Source organism: Rana temporaria, chromosome 2 (genome assembly GCF_905171775.1).
Source record: "Rana temporaria chromosome 2, aRanTem1.1, whole genome shotgun sequence".
In the NCBI taxonomy this organism is placed as follows: Eukaryota; Metazoa; Chordata; class Amphibia; order Anura; family Ranidae; genus Rana; species Rana temporaria.
This window is the reverse complement of record NC_053490.1, coordinates 515,017,855-515,038,932: the sequence shown is the minus strand read 5'-3', so window position 1 is coordinate 515,038,932 and position 21,078 is coordinate 515,017,855. Positions and strand designations below refer to the sequence as shown.

The 21,078-nt window shown below is 48.3% G+C and overlaps 1 protein-coding gene across 1 annotated transcript in view; it reads right to left on the bottom strand.

The window, feature by feature from the left end:
- Positions 1–1,952: 1,952 nt before the first annotated feature.
- Positions 1,953–21,078, bottom strand: part of LOC120927973 — a 76,031-nt gene continuing 56,905 nt past the window's right edge. The window contains exons 6-8 of the mRNA XM_040339008.1: positions 9,826–9,922; positions 4,605–4,726; positions 1,953–2,620 (exon numbers count right to left, since the gene is read on the bottom strand). Of these exons, the coding sequence (XP_040194942.1) occupies positions 4,628–4,726; positions 9,826–9,922 (196 nt within the window). The 3' untranslated portion in view covers positions 1,953–2,620; positions 4,605–4,627. The remainder of the gene's footprint in view (positions 2,621–4,604; positions 4,727–9,825; positions 9,923–21,078) is intronic.

Below are 21,078 nucleotides of genomic sequence, written 5' to 3'. Positions count from 1 at the left end.
GGATCACGGTGGACATTGGGTCCGCTGGACCCACTGATTGGCTCCCGCTGTGTCCAATCACAAAAACCTGGAAGTTAACAAGATGTACAGGTACACGATTTTGCCTGTAGGAGCCGCCGCCCCGCAGGACATATATACATGTGGTGGTCGGCAAGCAGTTAAAGTAATCTATTGAGCTGGCCAGAACCAGCTCTTAAAGTGGTTGTAAACCCACTTTTTTCACTTTTACCTACAGGTGAGCCTATAATAAGGCTTACCTGTAGGTATAAAGAATATCTCCTAAACCTGTATGGTTTAGGAGATATTCCCCTCGCAATGCGCCGCTGATTGCAGAGGCGCATGTGCAGGGGGATCCACGGCGAAAGGACCGGCAGCCGCCGGACCTTGCCGAATTTAAATCTCCCGCGCGCGGGAGTGACGTCATCGCCGCTCCAGCCAATCACAGCGCTGGAGCGGCGATACCCGGAAGACACGCCGGAGCAAGATGACATCTCGCTCGGCATGGACCAGGTAAGTGTTCTTCACCTCGTTCCGAGGTAAGTATTTCATAATCAGCCAGTATGCGGTGCATACTAGCTGATTATGCATTTTGCCTTGCAGGTTTGAAAAGAAAAGAAAAAAAGTTTATGCGGTTTACAACCGCTTTAAAGGGAGTCTATTCCACATTTTCACAGCTCTTACTATAAAGAAACCTTTTCGTATATGGAAATTAAATCTTTTTTCCTCTAGAGTGCCCCCTTGTTCTCTGTGATGACCTTAAAGTGAATAACTCAACACCAAGTTCACTATATGGACCCCTTATATACATGTTGATCATATCCCCTCTTAATCTCCTCATCTCAAGAGAGAATAAATTCAGTTCCTCTAATCTTCCCCCATAGCTGAGCTCCTCCATGCCTCTTATCAGTTTGGTTGCCCTTACCTGCACTTTCTCCAGTTCCCTGATATCCTTTTTGAGAACTGGTGCCCAAAACTGAACGGCATTTTCCTGTTGAGGTCTTACTAATGATTTCTGTTTAACCACTTAAGCCCCGGACCTTTAGGCAGCTAAATGCCCAGGCCAGGTTTTGCGATTCGGCACTGCGTCACTTTAACAGACAATTGTGTGGTCGTGCGACGTGGCTCCCAAACAAAATTGGCGTCCTTTTTTCCCCACAAATAGAGCTTTTTTTTGGTGGTATTTGATCACCTCTGCGGTTTTTATTTTTTGCGCTATAAACAAAAATAGAGCGACAATTTTGAAAAAAATGCAATATTTTTTACTTTTTGTTATAAATATCGCCCAAAAACATATCTAAAAAATTTTTTTTCCCTCAGTTTAGGCCGATACGTATTCTTTTACCTATTTTTAGTAAAAAAAATCGCAATAAGCGTTTATCGATTGGTTTGCGCAAAATTTATAGCGTTTACAAAATAGGGGATAGTTTTATTGCATTTTTATGAATTTTTTTTTTTTACTACTAATGGCGGCGATCAGCGATTTTTTTCGTGACTGCGACATTATGGCGGACACTTCAGACAATTTTGACACATTTTTGCGACCATTGTCATTTTCACAGCAAAAAATGCATTTAAATTGCATTCTTTATTGTGAAAATGACAGTTGCAGTTTGGGAGTTAACCACAGGGGGCGCTGTAGGAGTTAGGGTTCACCTAGTGTGTGTTTACAACTGTAGGGGGGTGTGGCTGTAGGACTGACGTCATCGATCGAGTCTCCCTTATATAAGGGATCACTTGATCGATACGCCGCCACAGTGAAGAATGGGGAAGCTGTGTTTACACACGGCTCTCCCCGTTCTTCAGCTCCGGGGGGAGCGATCGCGACGGAGCGGCTATAAACAAATAGCCGCGCCGTCGTCCCGGATGGCTCCCCGAGGGAACCCGACCACCGCATGTAGCGGGGGGGGTTCCGATCGGACCCCCCACCCGCTAGAAGGCAAGGACGTACATGTACGCCCATTTGCCTGTACGTGCCATTCTGTGGACGTACATATACATGCAGCGGTCGGGAAGTGGTTAATAGCACTATAACAAGCTCACAGGTGCTAGTATTATGGCGAGATTTTTTCTTTGTTCCAATTGTCAACCCCTATATGATGGTTAAAAGAGTATGGCAACCACACACAACTACATATAAAAAACATGTAAAAACATCTATAAGAACAAATACAAACATACATATACATAAAAAAACGCAGACATATGGGAAAGAACGGCTGCAGAGCATGGTACTAAAAGGGTAGAGCTGAGAGGAGGTGAGAGAGCAGAAAAGAAAAGGTTACTGAAGGAAATTCCAATACAGGGGAAGGCAGTGGAGTTGGAGAGGTCCAGGAAGCAAGGCATTGTAATACTGGGAAACATTTCCAAGAAAGGGGAAGATGTACACAGGGGAGGAAAGCAGAGAGGGAAGTGGTACATGGAGCTGTAACTGAACGTCACTCTACAGTTCAGTAAAGAGTTATCTATGCCCAGCTGGTTGTTGGTTAGCAGTGGTAGTTGCGGAGTTGTCCTTTCACGACGTGACAACGTGTCGTCTGTCCAATTCCTTCATTTAACACTGCATCAGTCATTAAACTTTTTCTGCTATTGCAAACATCTATGCTGCAGCAAATTATACAACCTAAAAACAAAACAAAAAATATACGTTAAAAAAACAGAAACAATCATGTCCTGAATATCACCTATTAACCACTTGCCTACTGGCCACTTTCAGCCCCTACCTGCCCAGGCCAATTTTCAGCTTTCAGCGCTGTTGCACTTTGAATGACAATTGCGCGGTCATGCAATACTGTACCCATATTATATTTTATACGATTGCACAGATACCTGTATCATTATTGGTGCAGATACTAACCACTTGCGCGAGTAGCAGTACTCGTGCAAATGCTCCGACACCTGGAACTGATACTTTCATGCCTCGTACACACGACCAGTTTTCCCGTCGGGAAAACTGCAATGACAGCTTTTGGCCAGGAAAACTGGCTGTGTGTATGCTCTATGGCAGTTTTCCCGACAGAAAAAAACTTCAGAAATCCCAGCGGGAAAAATGAGAACATGTCTTTTTCCTGGCAGTTTTCCTATGGGAAACACTGCCATGGAGCATACACACTGCCGGGATTCCCAGCCAAAGCTCTAATGGCAGTTTTCCTGCCAGGAAAACCGGCTGTGTGTAGGGGGAAAAAGCTGTCGAGCAGGTTCTTGGCTTTCCCCTCGGGTTTCCCGGCGGTATAAAGTCCCATACGAAACCCATACGTGTGTACGAGGCATCAGGCTCTGTTCTTTCAGATGACAGTAGGATTCTGCCCACTGACAGCTGAAATGTAAAAAAAAAGGCCGCATTTATCAGTTGTTAAAGCGGGAGTTCACCCTAAAAAAATTTTTTAACCTTAGATTGATGCTCATTTTGTCTAGGGGAATCGGGTGTTTTTTTAAAATCGAAGCTGTACTTACCGTTTTAGAGAGCAATCTTCTCCGCCGCTTCCGGGTATGGTCTTCGGGACTGGGCGTTCCTATTTTGATTGACAGTCTTCCGACGGTCGCATCCATCGCGTCACGAGTAGCCGAACGTCGGTGCGGCTCTATACGGCGCCTGCGCACCGACGTTCGGCTACTTTCGGAAAATCGTGACGAGATGGATGCGACCGTCGGAAGACTGTCAATCAAAATAGGTACGCCCAGTCCCGAAGCCCATACCCGGAAGCGGCTGAGAAGATCGCTCTCTAAAGCGGTAAGTACAGCTTCGATTTTAAAACAACTAGCCGATTCCCCTAGACAAAATGAGCATGAATCTAAGGTTAAAAATTAACATTTGTGGGTGAACCTCCACTTTAAGGAGAGGGGCCGCCACGTCCTTAACAACAGATGACTCATTCAGCTGTCAGTGGTGTCCCCCACTGACAGCTGAAGTGTAAATTGAAGTCCTGGCAATTGGAGCTGTCAAAAAACATAAAATAAAAAAACTGCCGGGCAATGTTTATCAACAACATTGCTCAGCCAGATCAAAGGGATGAACTTCGATCAGCAGTCAAAATCTGTTTAAGAGCTCCCGGACCAACCCATGCACATATACTGCGGCAGGATGTCCCTTTGGCGCGAAATCAAGGACTTTTCTATGTCTTTTAGGTTTCTGGGATGGCTGGCTCCACAGATTGGCTCCTGCTGGGTCCAATCAAAGGGGGGAACGGTTCACCAGCGTCGGGACATCGGATGAATAGGAGGGGCCTGGAGCACCAACGGGGGACCCCAGAAGAGGAGGGTCGGAGCTGCTCTGAATAGCTCTACAAGTTTTCATAGGAAAGAAAAACTTCTTTCCTTTGATCATCGGCTCAAGCCATTCTTATGAATAAAAAACATCTGGCCTGAAGTGAAAATAGCTCAACATCAGTTGATTTTGCCAACATTCACACAGAACAAATGTACATGGAGTGTCACAGCACAAACAGGTCTGCTAATTTATATAAATACACCCTCAAGCATCCCGGACAGGGGGTAGCACATAAGCTGCCACAGCAGGTGGGACCTTCATCACAGGAAAGCATCCTGACAATTGTTCTGCATATATTGACAACTATACAATCAGTATGTAATTCATTATAAGAGAATACCAGTCATGTCACTGCCAATTTTTTCAATCAAACTCCAGTTTCCTTGGGGAGTAGCCATTGGCGTGGTTCGGCAGGCCATCATTCTCAGTTCTCTTCCCACCAAAATCTTTTTCTGGGGTTTCCTAAAAGAAATACATAGAGGAAATTTACAACACAATTATTGTCTTCTACCTTTAGTGTGCTTATGTACAGTACTATATGAATCACCCTACTCCCATATTACTTTTTTTTTATTCTATAGCATGTTTTCACATGGCAATTTTTTCACATATATATACAATTCTGTAAGCTTTGTTGCAGGATGAGGCCATGCCACTGTGTGATAAGACAGTCTGGGCCAGGTTTTGGAGAAAACAGGCCCACTTGTAGCACAGGTGTGTGCTGTTCTTTTAGCAGTATCAGGACGAGAGGTCAGTGCCCCACCGTCCGGAAGGGGTCACAGTTTGTAAGGGAGATGAGAATTGCACGTCTGCACCAAGCTGTCCAGGACGGGACAGGCCAAAAATCTGAGAGACAGGGTCTCACCCAGGGGTCAGAAGTGCCCCAAGCCAGAGGCCTGAGTCTGAGAGAAAGAAGCCGAGAGACAAGGTTTCACCCAGGGGTCAGAGGTGCCCCAAACCTGAGGCCCGAGTCTGAGAGAAAGGAGCCAGGAGACAGGGTCTCACCCAGGGGTCAGAAGTGCCCCAATCCAGAGGCCTGAGTCTGAGAGAAAGGAGCCGAGAGACAAGGTTTCACCCAGGGGTCAGAGGTGCCCCAAACCTGAGGCCCGAGTCTGAGAGAAAGGAGCCAGGAGACAGGGTCTTACCCGTGCGTCAGAGGTGCCCCAAGCCAGAGGCCTGAGTTGGAGAGAAAGTCTATGAGACAGAACAGCTGAGAGCTGTAAAGGAAAGACATAGAGTTGGAAGAGGTACAGCGTTCGTGTACTAGCACTGGGGATGGGTCCTAGACAGTCTAGAGGAGCGGTCCCAAACCTTTTTGCCACCAGGAACCAGTTTCACAGCAGCCAATGTCCCCAATGATGTCATCTATCAGGAGGGCAGTGGGGTAGGAGAAGCTCTCCATTCCAATATGCAGCTCCTCCTGCCCCCTGCCTTGCTGATTGGATGACATTGTTGGCCGGGCGGGAAGAGGATCGGGAGAGGACACAGGCATGGCCGCACAGCAGGAGGTAAATGGCAATCTCGATCTGCGATAGCCCAGTGTGGACCGTGGTCGTTGCTCATCTCCCGCTGTGTGGCATGGTCCTCAAGAGGCCGTGGACCGGGTTTGGACCAAGGCATGAGGCCTCAGCCACAGGGCTGATAAAGAGAGCTAGGAGGCTGGAATATTGGTTTGTCGCATTGATGCTGAGAACCCCCTATGTGGGAAGATATGTATTTGTTAATATTTTACTTTCTTTAAATATTAGTGGCCAGGAAAAGCCCCGAAATGTACTTCCAGTGTGGAGTAAACTCGCTGTATAAACGACTTTGCCAGAGAGCTAACAACACCATGTTACAGCGTATAGAATTATAAAAGCTTAGATTGCACCCTTTACGTTTTATTATTTTTTGTTAAATAGCATGCAACTTCATTTTTTAGTAGGGATGGTTTAGACCACATCAGCCTTTTTTCTTCTGCCTTTCTTCTAATCACTTCTACATTTCTTCGAAGTTAGGAGAGATCTTCTCAGATAATTCTCACCAAAAGCGTCTCGACCGGAACATTTCCCCTCACCTCCTGTTTCTGTGTCAATTCTAAAATGTTGGATTTGCCGATCCTCCAGCAGAGAGGCAGAATGGCAGTCTGCCCATGTAAATAAGGCAGATCGCCGTTCTGACAGGAGGAAAGACATGGATTTGTCTCTGCAAAGCAGGGACTAGGATCCATGTCCTCCCCTAGTAAAAGCACCTCACACTGTTTAAAAAAAACACTGGCCAGGCAAACAGTTAACCCTTTGATCGCCCCTGATGTTAACCCCTTCCCAGCCAGTATCATTAGTACAGTGATAGTGCATATTTTTAGCACTGATCACTGTATTAGTGTCATTGGTTCCCAAAAAGTGTAAAAATGTGTCAGTGTCCACCGCAATATTGCAGTTCCGCCATAAGTCGCTGATCGCCGCCATCACTACTAGAAAAAAAAATCCCATACTTTGTAGGCGCTACAACATTTGCACAAACAAATTAATATACGCTTATTGGGATTTTTTTTTTTTACCAAAAATATGTATCGGAATACATATTCACCTAAATTAATGAATAAATTTGATTTTTTAAAAATGTTTTATGGATCTGTTTTATAGCAGAAAGTGAAAAATATACCGTATATACCAGAGTATAAGCCGAGGTACCTAATTTTACCACAAAAAAATAGGGAGACTTATTGACTCAAGTATAAGCCGAGGGTGAGAATGCAGCAGCCACTGTAAGAGGAAAAGAGGGTCAACAGCACATTTGCACGTCTCACTATGCCCATTGCAACCTCACTGTGCCAATTGTCACTGTGCCCATCCTCACTGTGCCCATCCTCACTGTGCTCATCCTCACTGTGCCTGAAATTGAGAGGCTGCGGGCGTCCATTCAATGGTTAAAACTCGCGGTCTCCTCCTGGTCCCTTCCGTGATAGGCGTTTCTCAGCTGACACAGTTATGCCTATCACGGACGTTCTCTCATCCTCGGACTTAATTTCCCAGCAGACACTGTGTTCAGTGTTCTGCCAATCACGGACATCCAAGGATGAAAAGGCGTCCGTGATTGGCGGGAACACTGAACACAGTGTCTGCTGGGATGGGTGAGGATGAGAGAATGTTCGTGATAGGCGGAACTGTGTCTGCTGAGAAACGCCTATCACAGAATGGACAAGAGGAGACCGCGAGTTTTAAACGATGGACATCCACAGCCTTTCAATACCTCCAGGTACACTGACTCGAGTATAAGCCGATTGGGGTATTTTCAAAAATAGGGCTTAAAATCTCAGCTTATACTTGAGTATATATATACGGTATATATATATTTTTTCCCCCAAAATTGACAGTCTTTTTAGTTTATAGTGCAAAAAATTGAAAAAACGCAAAGGTGATCAAATACCACCAAAATAAAGCTCTATTTGTGGGGAAAAAAAGAACATACATTTTATTTATGTAAAGCGTTGCATGTGCAATTGTCAGGTAAAATATCGCAGTGCTGTATCGCAAAAAATGGCCTGGTCAGGAAGGGGGGTAAATCTACTAGAGGTCAAGTGGTTAAAGAGAATTTTATTTTGATTGTAAAATTGGTGTTCTTCCTGAAAAAAAAACTCCTCCATGAGTGTCAGATACCTGCTCCCCCTCTGCAGGCTGTGGCTCCTTTCTTTGGCCCTTAGAGGAGGAAGAAACCACAGTGTGCAGCAGGACCATCAGATGTCGGACACACCTGGATGTGTCAGATGAAGAGCTTTCAGCCATCCTAGAAGACAGCGGAAACTGGTGGTGCTGGCCGTGTTTTTTGCAATTTAAGAAAGAAACTTTAAATTATTTATCCCTGAAGAGATGCAAAGTGACTGGGGCCGATTTACTAAAACTGCAAAATCTGGTGCATAGTAACCAATCAGCTTCTAACTTCAACTTGTTCAATTAAGCTTTGACAATAAGCCTAGGTTCACACTGCTGCGAATTCAAAATCGCGGTAAAATGCGCGATTTTACCGCGATTTCGCGGCCGCGATTTTGCTGCGATTTCGGTCGCAATTTAATGTAAATCGCGGCCCGAAATCGCAATAAGTAGTACAGGAACTACTTTTTGAAATCGCAGATGCGGCGTCGCACTGATTAGGACAGTGCCATTGCCGACAATTGCCGCCGATTTGAGATGCGATTTGACATGTCAAATCGCATCTCAAATCGTTCCAAATCGTACCCAGTGTGAACCAGGGCTAAAACCTGCAAGCTGATTGGTTTCTATGCAAAGCTGCACTCGATTTTGCACTCTCCAGTTTTAGTAAATCAACTCCAGCAGACATTATATAAAGAAATGACTGTCTGTTTAGTGGCCCCAACTACCAGGAATGCAGTTCAAGAAGACTAATGCCACGTACACACGGTCGTTTTTCGGCATGAAAAAAAACAACGTTTTTCAGCATGTCCAAAAAACAAAGTTTTTCCAACTTCATCATTAAAAACGATGTTGCCCACACACCGTCGTTTTTGAAAAATGCTCTAGCAAAGCGCGGTGACGTACAACACGTACGACGGCACTATAAAGGGGAAGTTCTATTCGCCTTTGGGCTGCTTTTAGTGGATTCCGTGTTAGTAAAAGACGATTTGCGCTTTTCTGTCTGTTACAGCGTGATGAATGTGTTTACTCCATTATGAATGGTAGTTTTACCACAACGAGCGCTCCCGTCTCATAACTTGCTTCTGAGCATTGCGCGGGTTTAAAACGTTGTTTTTGCCCACACACGATCATTTTTTACTACCCGAAAAACGACATTTTAAAAAACGACGTTAAAAAATGCAAAATTGTCGTTTTTCAGAAGCCGAAAAACGATGTGAAGCCCACACACGATCATTTTAAATGACGTTTTTTAAAAACATCATTTTTTTTTATGGCAAAAAATTACCGTGTTTACGCGGCATTATGCCGCATACACACGTTCATTTTTTAGCATGAAAAAAAAACTTCGTTTTTCAGCATGTCAAAAAAACAGCAATTTCCCAACTTCATCATTAAAACGATGTTGCCCACACACCATCGTTTTTAAAAAATGCTCTAGCAAAGTGCGGTGACGTACAACACGTATGACGGCACTATAAAGGGGAAGTTCCATTCGCCTTTGGGCTGCTTTAGCTGATTCCGTGTTAGTAAAAGACGATTTGCGCTTTTCTGTCTGTTACAGCGTGATGAATGTGCTTACTCCATTACGAACGGTAGTTTTACCAGAATGAGCGCTCCCGTCTCATAACTTGCTTCTGAGCATTACGTCGTTTTAGCCCACACACCACAATTTTTTACAACCCGAAAAACGGCAACGTTTAAAACGACGTTAAAAAATGCAGCATGTTCCAAATTTTTTTTTGTCGTTTTTCAGAACCTGAAAAATGATGTGAAGCCCACACACCATCTTTTTAAAATGACGTTTTTTTCATGCCGGAAAAATGTTCGTGTGTACGCGGCATGACAGCCAGTAAATGAAATGTATACGACATTGTGATGGTCCCACATTCCCCCCCTAAAAATGTTCTGGTTAAACGGCCACTAACTCACATCTCTGTTTTCGCTAACAATTTGGATTGGAGTTTCTTCTGTATTTTTCAGCTGGCTTTCATCTTTACTTGTTTTGTCTTCACTGTTTTCAGAGGATCTGAAAAAAGGAGAAAAAATAAATAAATACCAAGTTACGTATGTTCAACACAAATGTAACAAAAGTAGGTTTACTGAAGACAAATTAAGCCTTATATAAAATTCATTGAACAAACACATTGTTGCCAGTGGTAGTATAAAATGCTCAGATCCTGACAGCAGGCTGCCAAAAGATGCGACCGCAGGAGTCATACCCCACCCCACAGGGTCACACTTGGAGCTGTGTAATCAGCCGGGACTGTGAACCTTACTGATTGGAAAGCTTTGGACCTTGTTCACATCGGCGTACTTAAAGTGGAGCTCCAGGCTCCTTCAGAAATAAAATCAGCAGCTACAAATACACTTACCTGTCCAGGGATCCAGCAGTATGGCTCCTTTCACACTGAGGAGTTTTTCAGGCGGTACAGCGCTAAAAATAACGCCCAAATACTGCCTGAAAAACTCCTGCCCGGCATTGTCAATGTGAAAGCCCGAGGGCTTTCACACTGAGGCGATGCGCTGGCGGGAGAGAAAAAAATCTCCTGCAAGCAGCATCTTTGGAGCGGTGAGAGGAGTGGTGTTTAAACCGCTCCTTCCCATTTAAAACAGTGGGAAACCGCGGTAATACTGCCCGCAATGGGCCTCTGCAGAGGCCCATTGCGGGCGGTATTAACCCTTTTTCGGCCGCTAGCGAGGGTTAATCCTGTGGCAATTCTGACGGTATAGCGCCGCTATTTTTAGCGGTGCTATACCTAGGGTTGCCAACTCATCCCTTTAAAACAGAACACATATTAATTACACAGGTTCTGAGGCTAATTTAATGCAAATAAGGCACCAAGTGGGTTTAATTACCTCCTTAATCAGCCACAGAACCTGTGTAATTAATATGTGTTCTGTTTTAAAGGGATGAGTTGGTAACCCTAGCTATACCGCCACCGCACCTCCCACCCCAGTGTGAAAGGGGCCTAAGGGAAACCGGCAGTAAACACAAAAATGTGCCAATGCCCTCACCTATAACTGGCCTTTGCAGCAAAGATTTTCGGTCAGGTAACGCATTGACACCATTGCAGCCATTGTGCTACATGCTGGGTATTCAATGTGCCCCTGTACCTTTAAGAAGGGCTGGACTCCCAGCAGTCCATCTGCCTTCATCTATCTCATCAGAATGCATGTGCTTCCACTGTGGAGCCTCTTATAAGCTAGAGGTAGGGTCTACAGATCACAGGGTGCCTTGCCGGGGCCTGTAGCTTACGCATGAATTTGCAAATTTAGCCAACTAAACCCCTGTTTTTAAATGCATATTGTTAGACAGGTTAATCTGGTTGGTAAGTAAAGCTTGGAATTTTTGCAAGGATTGTCCCTTGGCTTTTGTTTGATAAACCAGCAATGAAGCCTTCCGGCTTCAAGCCCGGTTCCCTACTGCGCATACACGAAGAGCGCTGCGCTTTGTGAATGGCCCGGCGGTGGGTGAAGGAGGAGGGGGGCTGAACTTCCAGATGAGTTTACCGTGGTGAAATCAGCAGGAAGTGGGAGGGGGTACCTGTCAAAACCAGGTACCCCCCCGAAAGGTGCCAAATGTGGCAGTGGAGAGGGGGGGGGGGGAGGCAAAAAAGCAGAGCTTCTTCTTTTGGGTGGCCCTCCGCTTTAAGCATACACCCGTGTGAGGTCTGTGTTTTGCCATCACTGGATGCACCAGGGTTCCTTGCATCCACCTGCATTCAGTTCTATTCATATGAAAATAAAGTGCTGGGCTGATAAAACCATGAATATAATAAAATAATTGTAAAATAATAAATATAGTCCTTATGCAACACTGCAATCAAATGGTAGAAAGTGGACATAGGGGACAAAAAAGCTAACATGTTTCACATCATGGATAGATGCTTAGTCATAGCTCTATAGAAAATACGGGATGCCACTTCCGGCGCCTTCCCCCCCCCCCCATTGTCTTCTGGGAGAAACGCAGGTCCCAGAAGACGGCAGGGACCAGTGGGATTGTGCAGCGTGAGTCGCGCATGCACAGTAAGGAACCAGGAAGTAAAGCCGCAAGGCTTCACTTCCTGATTCCCTTACCGAATATGGCAGCAGCAGCAGCATCCGAGACCCGAGGGATTGATCGGGAGCCGACATCGCGGGCACCCTGGACATGCAAGTGTCCATATTTTAAAAGTCATCGATCCGGTCGTGTGTATGGGGCCTTAAAGTGATATTAAAGGATTTTTTTTAATTTACCTTTTTACTACAAAACCATTCCATCACACAGAGCAGGCAAGTAAAACATGTTTAACTAAAAAATAAAATAAAAAATCCTTTAACCATTTAAGGGCCGGAAGGATTTGCCCCCTTAATGACAAGGCCATTTTTTGCGATTCGGCACTGCATAGTTTTAACTGACAATTGCGCAGTCGTGCAAAAATATATGTCCTTTTTTTCTCACAAATGGAGCTTTCTTTTGGTGGTATTTGATCACCTCTGCGGATTTTATTTTTTTGCACTATAAAACAAGAAAAACAGCAACAATTAAAAAAAAACAATATGTTTTACTTTTTGCTAAAATAAATATCCCCAAATGATTTTATAAAAAAAAATTAGCCAGATTCAAGTAGAGTTATGCCGGCGTATCAGTAGATACGCCGTCGTAACTCTGAATCTGCGCCGTCGTATATTTAAGTGTATTCTCAAATTGAGATACACTTAAATCTAGCTAAGATACGACCGCCGGCGCCGGCGTATCTTAGCTGTCTATTTACCCCGGCCGCTAGGGGCGTGTACGCTGATTTACGCCTAGAATGCGTAAATCAGCGAGGTACGCCTATTCCTGAGCGTACGCTTGCCCATCGCAGTAAAGATACGCCGTTTACGTAAGGCGTTTTCAGGCCTAAAGATATTCCACCAAAAAGATGGCGCAGCCAATGTTAAGTTTGGACGTCGGAACCGCGTCAAATTTTTAAATTTTTACGTTGTTTGCGCAAGTCGTCCGTGAATGGGGCTGGGCGTAATTTACGTTCACGTCGAAACCAATAGGTCTTTGCGGCGTAATTTAGAGAATGCGCACTGGGATACGTCCACGGACGGCGCATGCGCCGTTCGTTCAAAACGTCATTTACATGGGGTCATGCTTTATTTACATAAAACACGCCCACCTCTTTTCAATTTGAATTAGGCGCGCTTACGCCGGCACATTTACGCTACGCCGTCGTAACTTAGGACGCAAGTGCTTTGTGAATACAGCACTTGCCTCTCTAACTTACGGCGGCGTAGCGTATATGAGATACGCTACGCCTGCCTAACGTTAGGCACGTGTACCTGAATCCAGCTAAATGTCTTTATCAGTTTAGGCCAATATGTATTCTACATATTTTTGTTAAAAATCGCAATAAGTGTATATCATTTGGTTTGCGCAACAGTTATAGCATCTACAATATAGGGGAAAGATTTATGGCATTTTTATTAATTATTTTTTAATAGTAATGGCGGCACTCTGCGATTTTTAGAGGGAATACGACATTGCGACGGACAGATTGGACACTTTTTTGGAACCAGAAACATTTATACAGCGATCAGAGCTAAAAATAGCCACTGATTACTGTATAAATGTCTCTTGCAGGGAAGGGATTAACACTAGGGGGCGATCAAGGGTTTGAGTGTTCCCTAGGGAGGTGTTTCTAACTGTGGGGGGGAGTGTACTGATTAGAGGAGGAGAGAGATCACTGTTCCTGATCACTAGGAACAGCAGATCTCTCTACTCCCCTGTCAGAACGGGGATCTGTTTGTTTACATACACAGACCCCGTTCTGGCTCTCTGTGACTGCCCCGGCCACCCATTACTGCATTTGATTGACACCAGCAGGGGCCAATGGCTACCGCTGCTCTCACTGAGTCCAGTGAGAAAGGACAGCGAGCAGCGCCACACTGAGATCTGGTAAGTATAAAGGGCGGCTGGGGGGTGTGAGCGCTGCACCTAAAAGGTTTTTAACCTGAATGCAGAGAGTAAAATCAGATAAAAAAAAAACTTTAGCCTTTACAACCACTTAAACATGACAGGATGGGGGCGTGACCGGAAGCCAGCCTGGAAGGAAGCATCCCCTGAGAGCTCCTCTCCAGCCCGCAGCTAACAGGCAAAAAACCGGGGGTAATCGCCGCCATCCATGGGCGGATCGCGGACCACCAGATCCAGCAAGACAAGGGGATCATCCCAACCCCCCCCAGGCTCCGCTGCGACCCTCAAAGACTACTTTAAACCGCCCGACATGCCGCCGGGCGGAGGAGACAAGATGGCGCCGGACGCGGCCATCAACAGAACGGAGGTCTCTCCGCATCGCTCCCTCCTGCCTCACCATCCGGAGCCATCCCCGACGCGAGGGCAGTCCACCGCTCCATCCCTGAGCCAGGATGGCTCACAGCCGTGGGTGAGTGAAGCTAAGCACCCCCACCCCCCCGCAGCGGACCACGAGTCACAGGCCCCAGCCCTCACTGCCTCTCTGGAGCGGGACACGCCATGCACGGGGGCCTTCCCCCGCCTGCTACGAACGGCCCCGGACCTTGAACAGCACGGCGGCTCACAGTTCTCCCCCTCCCTCACGCTTGAGGAGGATTTTCCGGCCCTGCAGGCCTCCGCATGCTCCCAGGCCTCCATGGGCCTTCCAGAACGCAGCAGCTCCTCTGCTACTACTAGGCCGGGATCCACCTCCCCAGCAGCTCAGAGACAGACCCAAACACCCACTCACCTGGAGCCTGGGGTTCAGCTGGGGATCTCTCCCCCCTCATATGCCTCCATGGCCAGCACCAGCGCTCCATGGCACGGGAGGGCCCACACCCCACCTGGGGATCAGGCTGAGGCCTGGTCCGACCCATGGGAACTACCCCAGCAACCCCCCCGAGAGGCTAGACAGCACAGGGAACCAGCTTCCGCTCGCTACCCATCCCCCACTGACCCACTACAGTCCACCTATGATGCCAGGGGACCCCCCTACCACCCCCCCCCCCACCATGGCAGTCCTACTTGCAAGCCATCCCCACTAAAGATGATTTCAAACAGCTTGTGGAGGACGTTAAGGCGACATGCCGCGCTGAAATTCAAGTCCTCCAAACGGGCCTCAAACATTTAAACGACAGAATGGAAATGGCAGAGGAGGAGATTCAAGAGACTAAACTAGCGGTGCATCGCACCCAGACCCAGGCATCAGACCACCGTCTCATGTTAAGGGACATGCAGCGGCATGTTGAAGACCTGGACAACAGGGGGCGCCGCAACAACATCCGCATACGCGGCCTCCCTGAGGCAGACGGGGCAGAAGATCTGCAGCTCACCCTTCAGAATTTATTTAACGAAATACTGGGGGAACCAACAGACAAGACCATTGAAATGGACAGAGCCCACCGAGCCCTTAAACCAAAGGGCCCAGCCTCCAAACCACGGGACGTCATATGCCGCATAAACTCCTACCCGCTGAAGGAAAACATAATGCGCAAAGCCCGTCCCATGCGCAACCTCCGCTTTGACAACAACCCTCTACAGCTCTACCCGGATCTATCTTGGATCACGTTGCAGAAACGACGCCTACTACAACCCCTGCTCCGCACCTTGCAAGACAAGGACATTGTGTATCGATGGGGCTTCCCCTTTAGCCTGTCCGCCAACCACCAGGGGACCTCAGCCACCCTACGCTACCCAGAAGACTTGGATGACTTCTGCAAAACTCTGGACATTCCCGTCCCCCGGCTGCCGGATTGGGACCTTGTGGCCACGCCGCCCCCTCCACCAGTAGTCTGGCAGAGAGTCCCGCCGCCTAAACGTCCCAGGGGCCGGGACCCTGCCCGCAACTCCCCCAGGCACAAGCACACCTAAGTTGGTCGCCCCGGCCACGAAATCCGCCTCGAACACTGCGGGAGACTCTCCGGTCCTATTGCTGATTTTGGACTTTTGCTTTTTTCTTTGCTCTTACCCCACTATTCACCCCCGGTTGCCCTAGCCTTACCCCTATGCCACACATCGGGCCTATCTCGGATGAGAAGTCGAAGAGGCTGTCCTTTTGATCATGGACCCCCCCATGGCTGATAGCCTAAGAGTTCCTATTCCCCTAACCCCCACAGTGGAGTTCCTCCACGCCGCCCCCCCGACCTATGCTTTCGGACTTTTTGGTCGGGAGGTCCTTAAGGAACTGTTGGGACCTGAGGGCCCTCGGGCCATTCGGGCCCCCATTGTTGATTGTTGAAGTGTTATGTTTTGTCTTTGTTCTCACTCTTTTCTCTCTTTTCAGACACCTCTCTCTCCTCTCCCGTGCAGGCAGCACCCGACAGCACGCCTTGGTTGCCGTCGCCCCGGCGGTCTCCCCACTCGCCCTCCCAGAACCAGATGCAGCTCGACCAACTCCAGCTAAGTACAAACCGCGTTCTCTCCACCCACAATATGGCTAAGTTGCTATCTCTAAACGTACACGGGCTTAACTCTAACAGAAAACGTCACCTAGCACTTAGGGAATTCAGGCAAACAGGAGCAGAGATTATAATGGTACAGGAGTCACACTTTTCCAAGGGCGATTCCTTTACCTTTGCATCCAGGTATTTCCCCTTAATATACCAGGCCTTCAGTCCACGCAAACGGGCAGGGGTCGCAATCCTGATCAAACGGGGAACTCCCTTCACTTGCACAGACTCCTACATCGACCCCCTGGGCCACTTCATCATTCTGAGGGGGACATGGCACTCTCGGGACATAACTTTATGCACCTTGTATGCCCCCAACGCACATCAGCACAGATTTCTAAGCCGGGTTCTTACCCGCCTGGCTAAATCCCCCCACGACCTACTGGTAGTGGGGGGGGACTTTAACTTGCCCCATTCGGCGACCTGGGACCGCCTGGTGGTGAACCCCCGAGCCTCTCAAACAAAAGCCCTACGGGACTCTAAACTCTTCCGTCAGCTGACGAGGAAACATGCGCTATTCGATGCATGGAGGGCGCTTCACCCAGGGGATCGCCAGTTCACATTCTATTCATCCCCCCACCATACGCACTCACGTATAGATTACTTCTTAGTCAACAATACTACATTACGTGTTACTGACTCCGCACAGATCCTGCCCATCTCCTGGTCCGACCATGCCCCCATAACCTTGACCATTGACCTCAACACCCCCACCCGCAGGCCCTATAACTGGCGCCTGAATGACTTTCTCCTGAAACACACCCCCTCCAAAATGGAAATAGACTCCACCCTGCAACTTTACTTCAGCGAAAATGACACACAGGACGTCTCCACTACCACACTGTGGGCCGCCCACAAGGCGGTAATTAGGGGACGGTGCATGGCCATATCCTCGGCCCTTAAGAGGAATGCCGAGTCGGCTAGAAAACAGGCGGAAGCGCAGCTCCGGGCCCTAGAGATTCGCTTACAGTCTTCCCCCTCCCTGACGCTACTGAAACGTATCGCCCTGGTACGCTCAACACTCCGGGACCTCGCGTTGGGTCGAGTCGAGAAAGCTCTAGTACGCCTCCGCCAGGTATACTATGACAAGGGTAACAAGGCACAGGCGCTACTGGCGAGGAAACTAGCAGACCGCTCGCTCGCGTCAACCCCGCACCAGGTCAAGGACGGCTCGGGCAATTTTATATCACACCCACAGAGTATTGCGGATACCTTCGCAGCATTTTACGCCGACCTGTATAACAAGCCAGAAATCCCGCATGACCCACCCCCCCCCCGACCTGCTAGACAGGATGACACAATACCTATCTCGGGCGGGCATTTCCCGGTTACAACCGGACGACCTAGCCTCCCTTAACGCTCCCATTACAGGAGAGGAACTGACCGCGGCCATTAAGTCCCTACCCGCCCACAAATCCCCAGGCCCTGACGGGTTTCCATACGAATACTATAAGACCTTCCTCCCCACACTCCTCCCTCACATGACGAAGCTCTTCAATGCCTTCCTACAGCAGACCCCCATCCCGCAAGACATGCAGCGCTCATTCATCACCCTCATCCCCAAACCAGACAAGGACCCCTCACTATGCGCTAGCTACAGGCCGATAGCCCTGCTGAACTCTGATCTCAAGATCTTCACAAAGGTCCTCTCCCTCCGCCTAAATGTAGTTTTACCCTCTCTGGTCCATAAAGACCAGGTGGGCTTTGTCCCCCTCCGCCAAGCGGGGGACAACACGAGGAAGGTGATTGACCTAATTGACGTGGCGAGCAGGGAGGGACCGGAGTCTTTGCTCCTGAGTCTGGACGCAGAAAAGGCGTTTGACCGCCTTGGCTGGCCCTTCATGCTCGCCACGTTAAGGCATATGGGATTTAGGGGACCTTTCCTCCGGGCGGTCCGGCACCTCTATACCAACCCGATATCGCAGGTGAAAACGCCCTTTGCCAATTCATCCACCTTCCCCGTTACTAATGGAACACGCCAGGGGTGCCCCCTCTCCCCCCTCCTCTTTGCTCTCTGCGTCGAGCCCTTAGCAGCGACGATCCGAGGCAACCCGGACATCCGAGGAATCCCAGTAAGGGGGAGGGAATTTAAGATCTCCCTCTTTGCCGATGACATCATCCTGACACTAACGCGCCCCCGCATCTCCCTGCCTAACTTACACAGGGAATTAGAGTGCTACGGGGCCCTCTCGGGATATAAGACTAATACGTCTAAGTCTATGGCCATGCCGATCAATATGCCCGAACCAGAGGCCCTACACCTGCAGTCCGTCTTCCCGTACCACTGGGAGCGCACCTCCCTGAAATACCTGGGGGTCCAATTGACCCCAAGCTTTGCATCCCTGTACCAAGCCAACTTCCCCCCCTATACAGCTCAATAAGGGCACTGATCCACAAATGGAAGTCCCACCAGATATCCCTATTGGGCCGGATAGCGGCAATAAAGATGGTTGTCCTCCCAAAACTACTATACCTCTTCCAGACCCTCCCTGTCCCGGTCCCCTGCGCGCATCTGCGAACCCTACAAACTGACCTCCTCCGGTATGTGTGGAACTACAAACGCCACAGGATCCCACGTTCGGTTATGACGGCATCACGAGCCGAGGGAGGTCTGGCCTTTCCAGACCTGGTCAAATACTACCAGGCCTCGCAGCTCCGGGCGGTGGCATCATGGTTCCCCCAGAAGTCTTACAATAGATGGACGGAGGTGGAAAAGATCTGGCTGGCGCCGATACACCCCAACAACCTCCTGTGGAACGCGGATGCGGCAGTGGAGCCCGGACGCTTACTGGGCTCCATGCGGCAGCTTCAAAGTACATGGAGGAGGCTAGCCCGAGACGGTCGACTTCGGTCCGATAGCTCCCTGCTGACCTCTTTCCTCTACAACCCTAAAGTACCGACCAGTCTCACCCACCAGATGTCCTGGCCCTGGGCTTCACGAGGCCTATTCCACTTTGGTCATTTAGTAGACCCCAGATCCCGCACCTTACACTCCTTCACTGATCTCCAAGCCAAGCATGACATCCCACGGCAAGCTTTTTTCAGCTACCTACAGATCAGGCACTACGCCCAAACAATCGCTCCCCGGCTCCTCTTCTCAAAACCGACCCCATTTGAGCGAATCATCCTCGAGGGCACTGCCCGAAGGGGCCTCATATCAGACATTTACCAAATCCTTAATGAATACCCCATACAAACCAAAGGTAAACATACTTATATGCTCCGATGGGAGAAGGAGCTGGGGGAGGTACTCTCGGAGGACGAGTGGGGGGCGGTTTGGAGGCAGGCGGCCAAGAGTTCAATCTGCACCCTTTATAAGGAAAATATGTATAAAGTGCTGTTCTTTTGGTACCTGACCCCGGACGTCCTCCATAGGATCTACCCCTCCACCTCTGACCGATGCTGGCGCTGTGGCCAAGCTAAGGGCACACTGTTCCATATCTACTGGACGTGTCCCCTGATTGTCCCATTCTGGACTCAAACGCAAGAGCTCCTATCTCGCCTCCTGGAGGCGCCCATACCCTTCTCCCCGAAGCTGTTCTTACTAGGCCTATCCCTCCCTCGCATAGCTAAACCCTACAAGAAACTGCTGAGACACATAACCACAGCTGCGAGGTGCTTGATAGCGCTTCATTGGAAGAAACCAACCCCCCCATCACAAGAAGCCCTCTATGCTAGGGTCAAAGATGTAGAACTCATGGAAAAAATGACGGCTAGGATCCAGGATAGGTTGGATGCCCATGATCTGGTCTGGGAGAGGTGGCACGTGGTGGAGGACCCGCCGTGAGTCGACAATAGGCCGCCAAGGTACGCTGCTCACCCTGACAATCTTGCCTGCCTCCCCCCCCCCCCCCCCCGTCTCTCCTGTCCCTTCTCCTCTTTACCTTTTTCCTTCTCGCTTCCCTCCCCGCCCTGTCCCCCCCTCCTCACCCCATTCCCTCCTTACATCCACCCCCTCTCTTTCCCTATTTCTTCTTTTCTTTACTCTTTCTTTTAGATCTCCAATTGGGTTACATATCACCGATAGCAGACATAGAGATGGAGCCACTGTGTAAGCCCACCTAGCTGGAATTTTGTATCTCCGCTCATCTTCTGTACTTGAACTGCTGCTATACTCTGTACTGAAATTTTTTTGAAAAATAAAAAAATGTTATTTGAAAAAAAAAAAACATGACAGGATATCTTTAGGCAAAACATTTTATTTTAATTTTTGGATAGAGCTGAAAAGAGTAAAGCCCTGTACACACGATCGGATATCTGATGGAATCCAATCCGATTGTTTTTTTCGTCGGATATCCGATGAAGCTGACTTTCATCAGTCTTGCCTACACACCATCAGTCAAAAATCTGACCGTGCCAAAACGCGGTGACGTAAAACACAACAACGTGCTGAGAACAAATGAAGTTCAATGCTTCCGAGCATGCGTCGACTTGATTCTGAGCATGCATGGATTTTTCTTCGATGGAGTTCCACACAGACGATCGGATTTTTCTATCGGTTTTTAATCCATAGGAAAAATTTAAAACATGTTCTATTTTTTAACACCGATGGAAAAAAGACAGATGGGGCCCACATATGATCGGTTTGTCCGATGAAAAGAGTCCATCTGTCTTTTTTTATTGGACAAACCGATCGTGTGCACACGGCTTTAGAGTCTCTATTGTTTTGTTTTTTTGCCATCTGTGTCCCGGTGGAGGAGATTTCTCCTTATTTCCCCACCAGAAATGTCTCCAAATATGATACAGACAGAG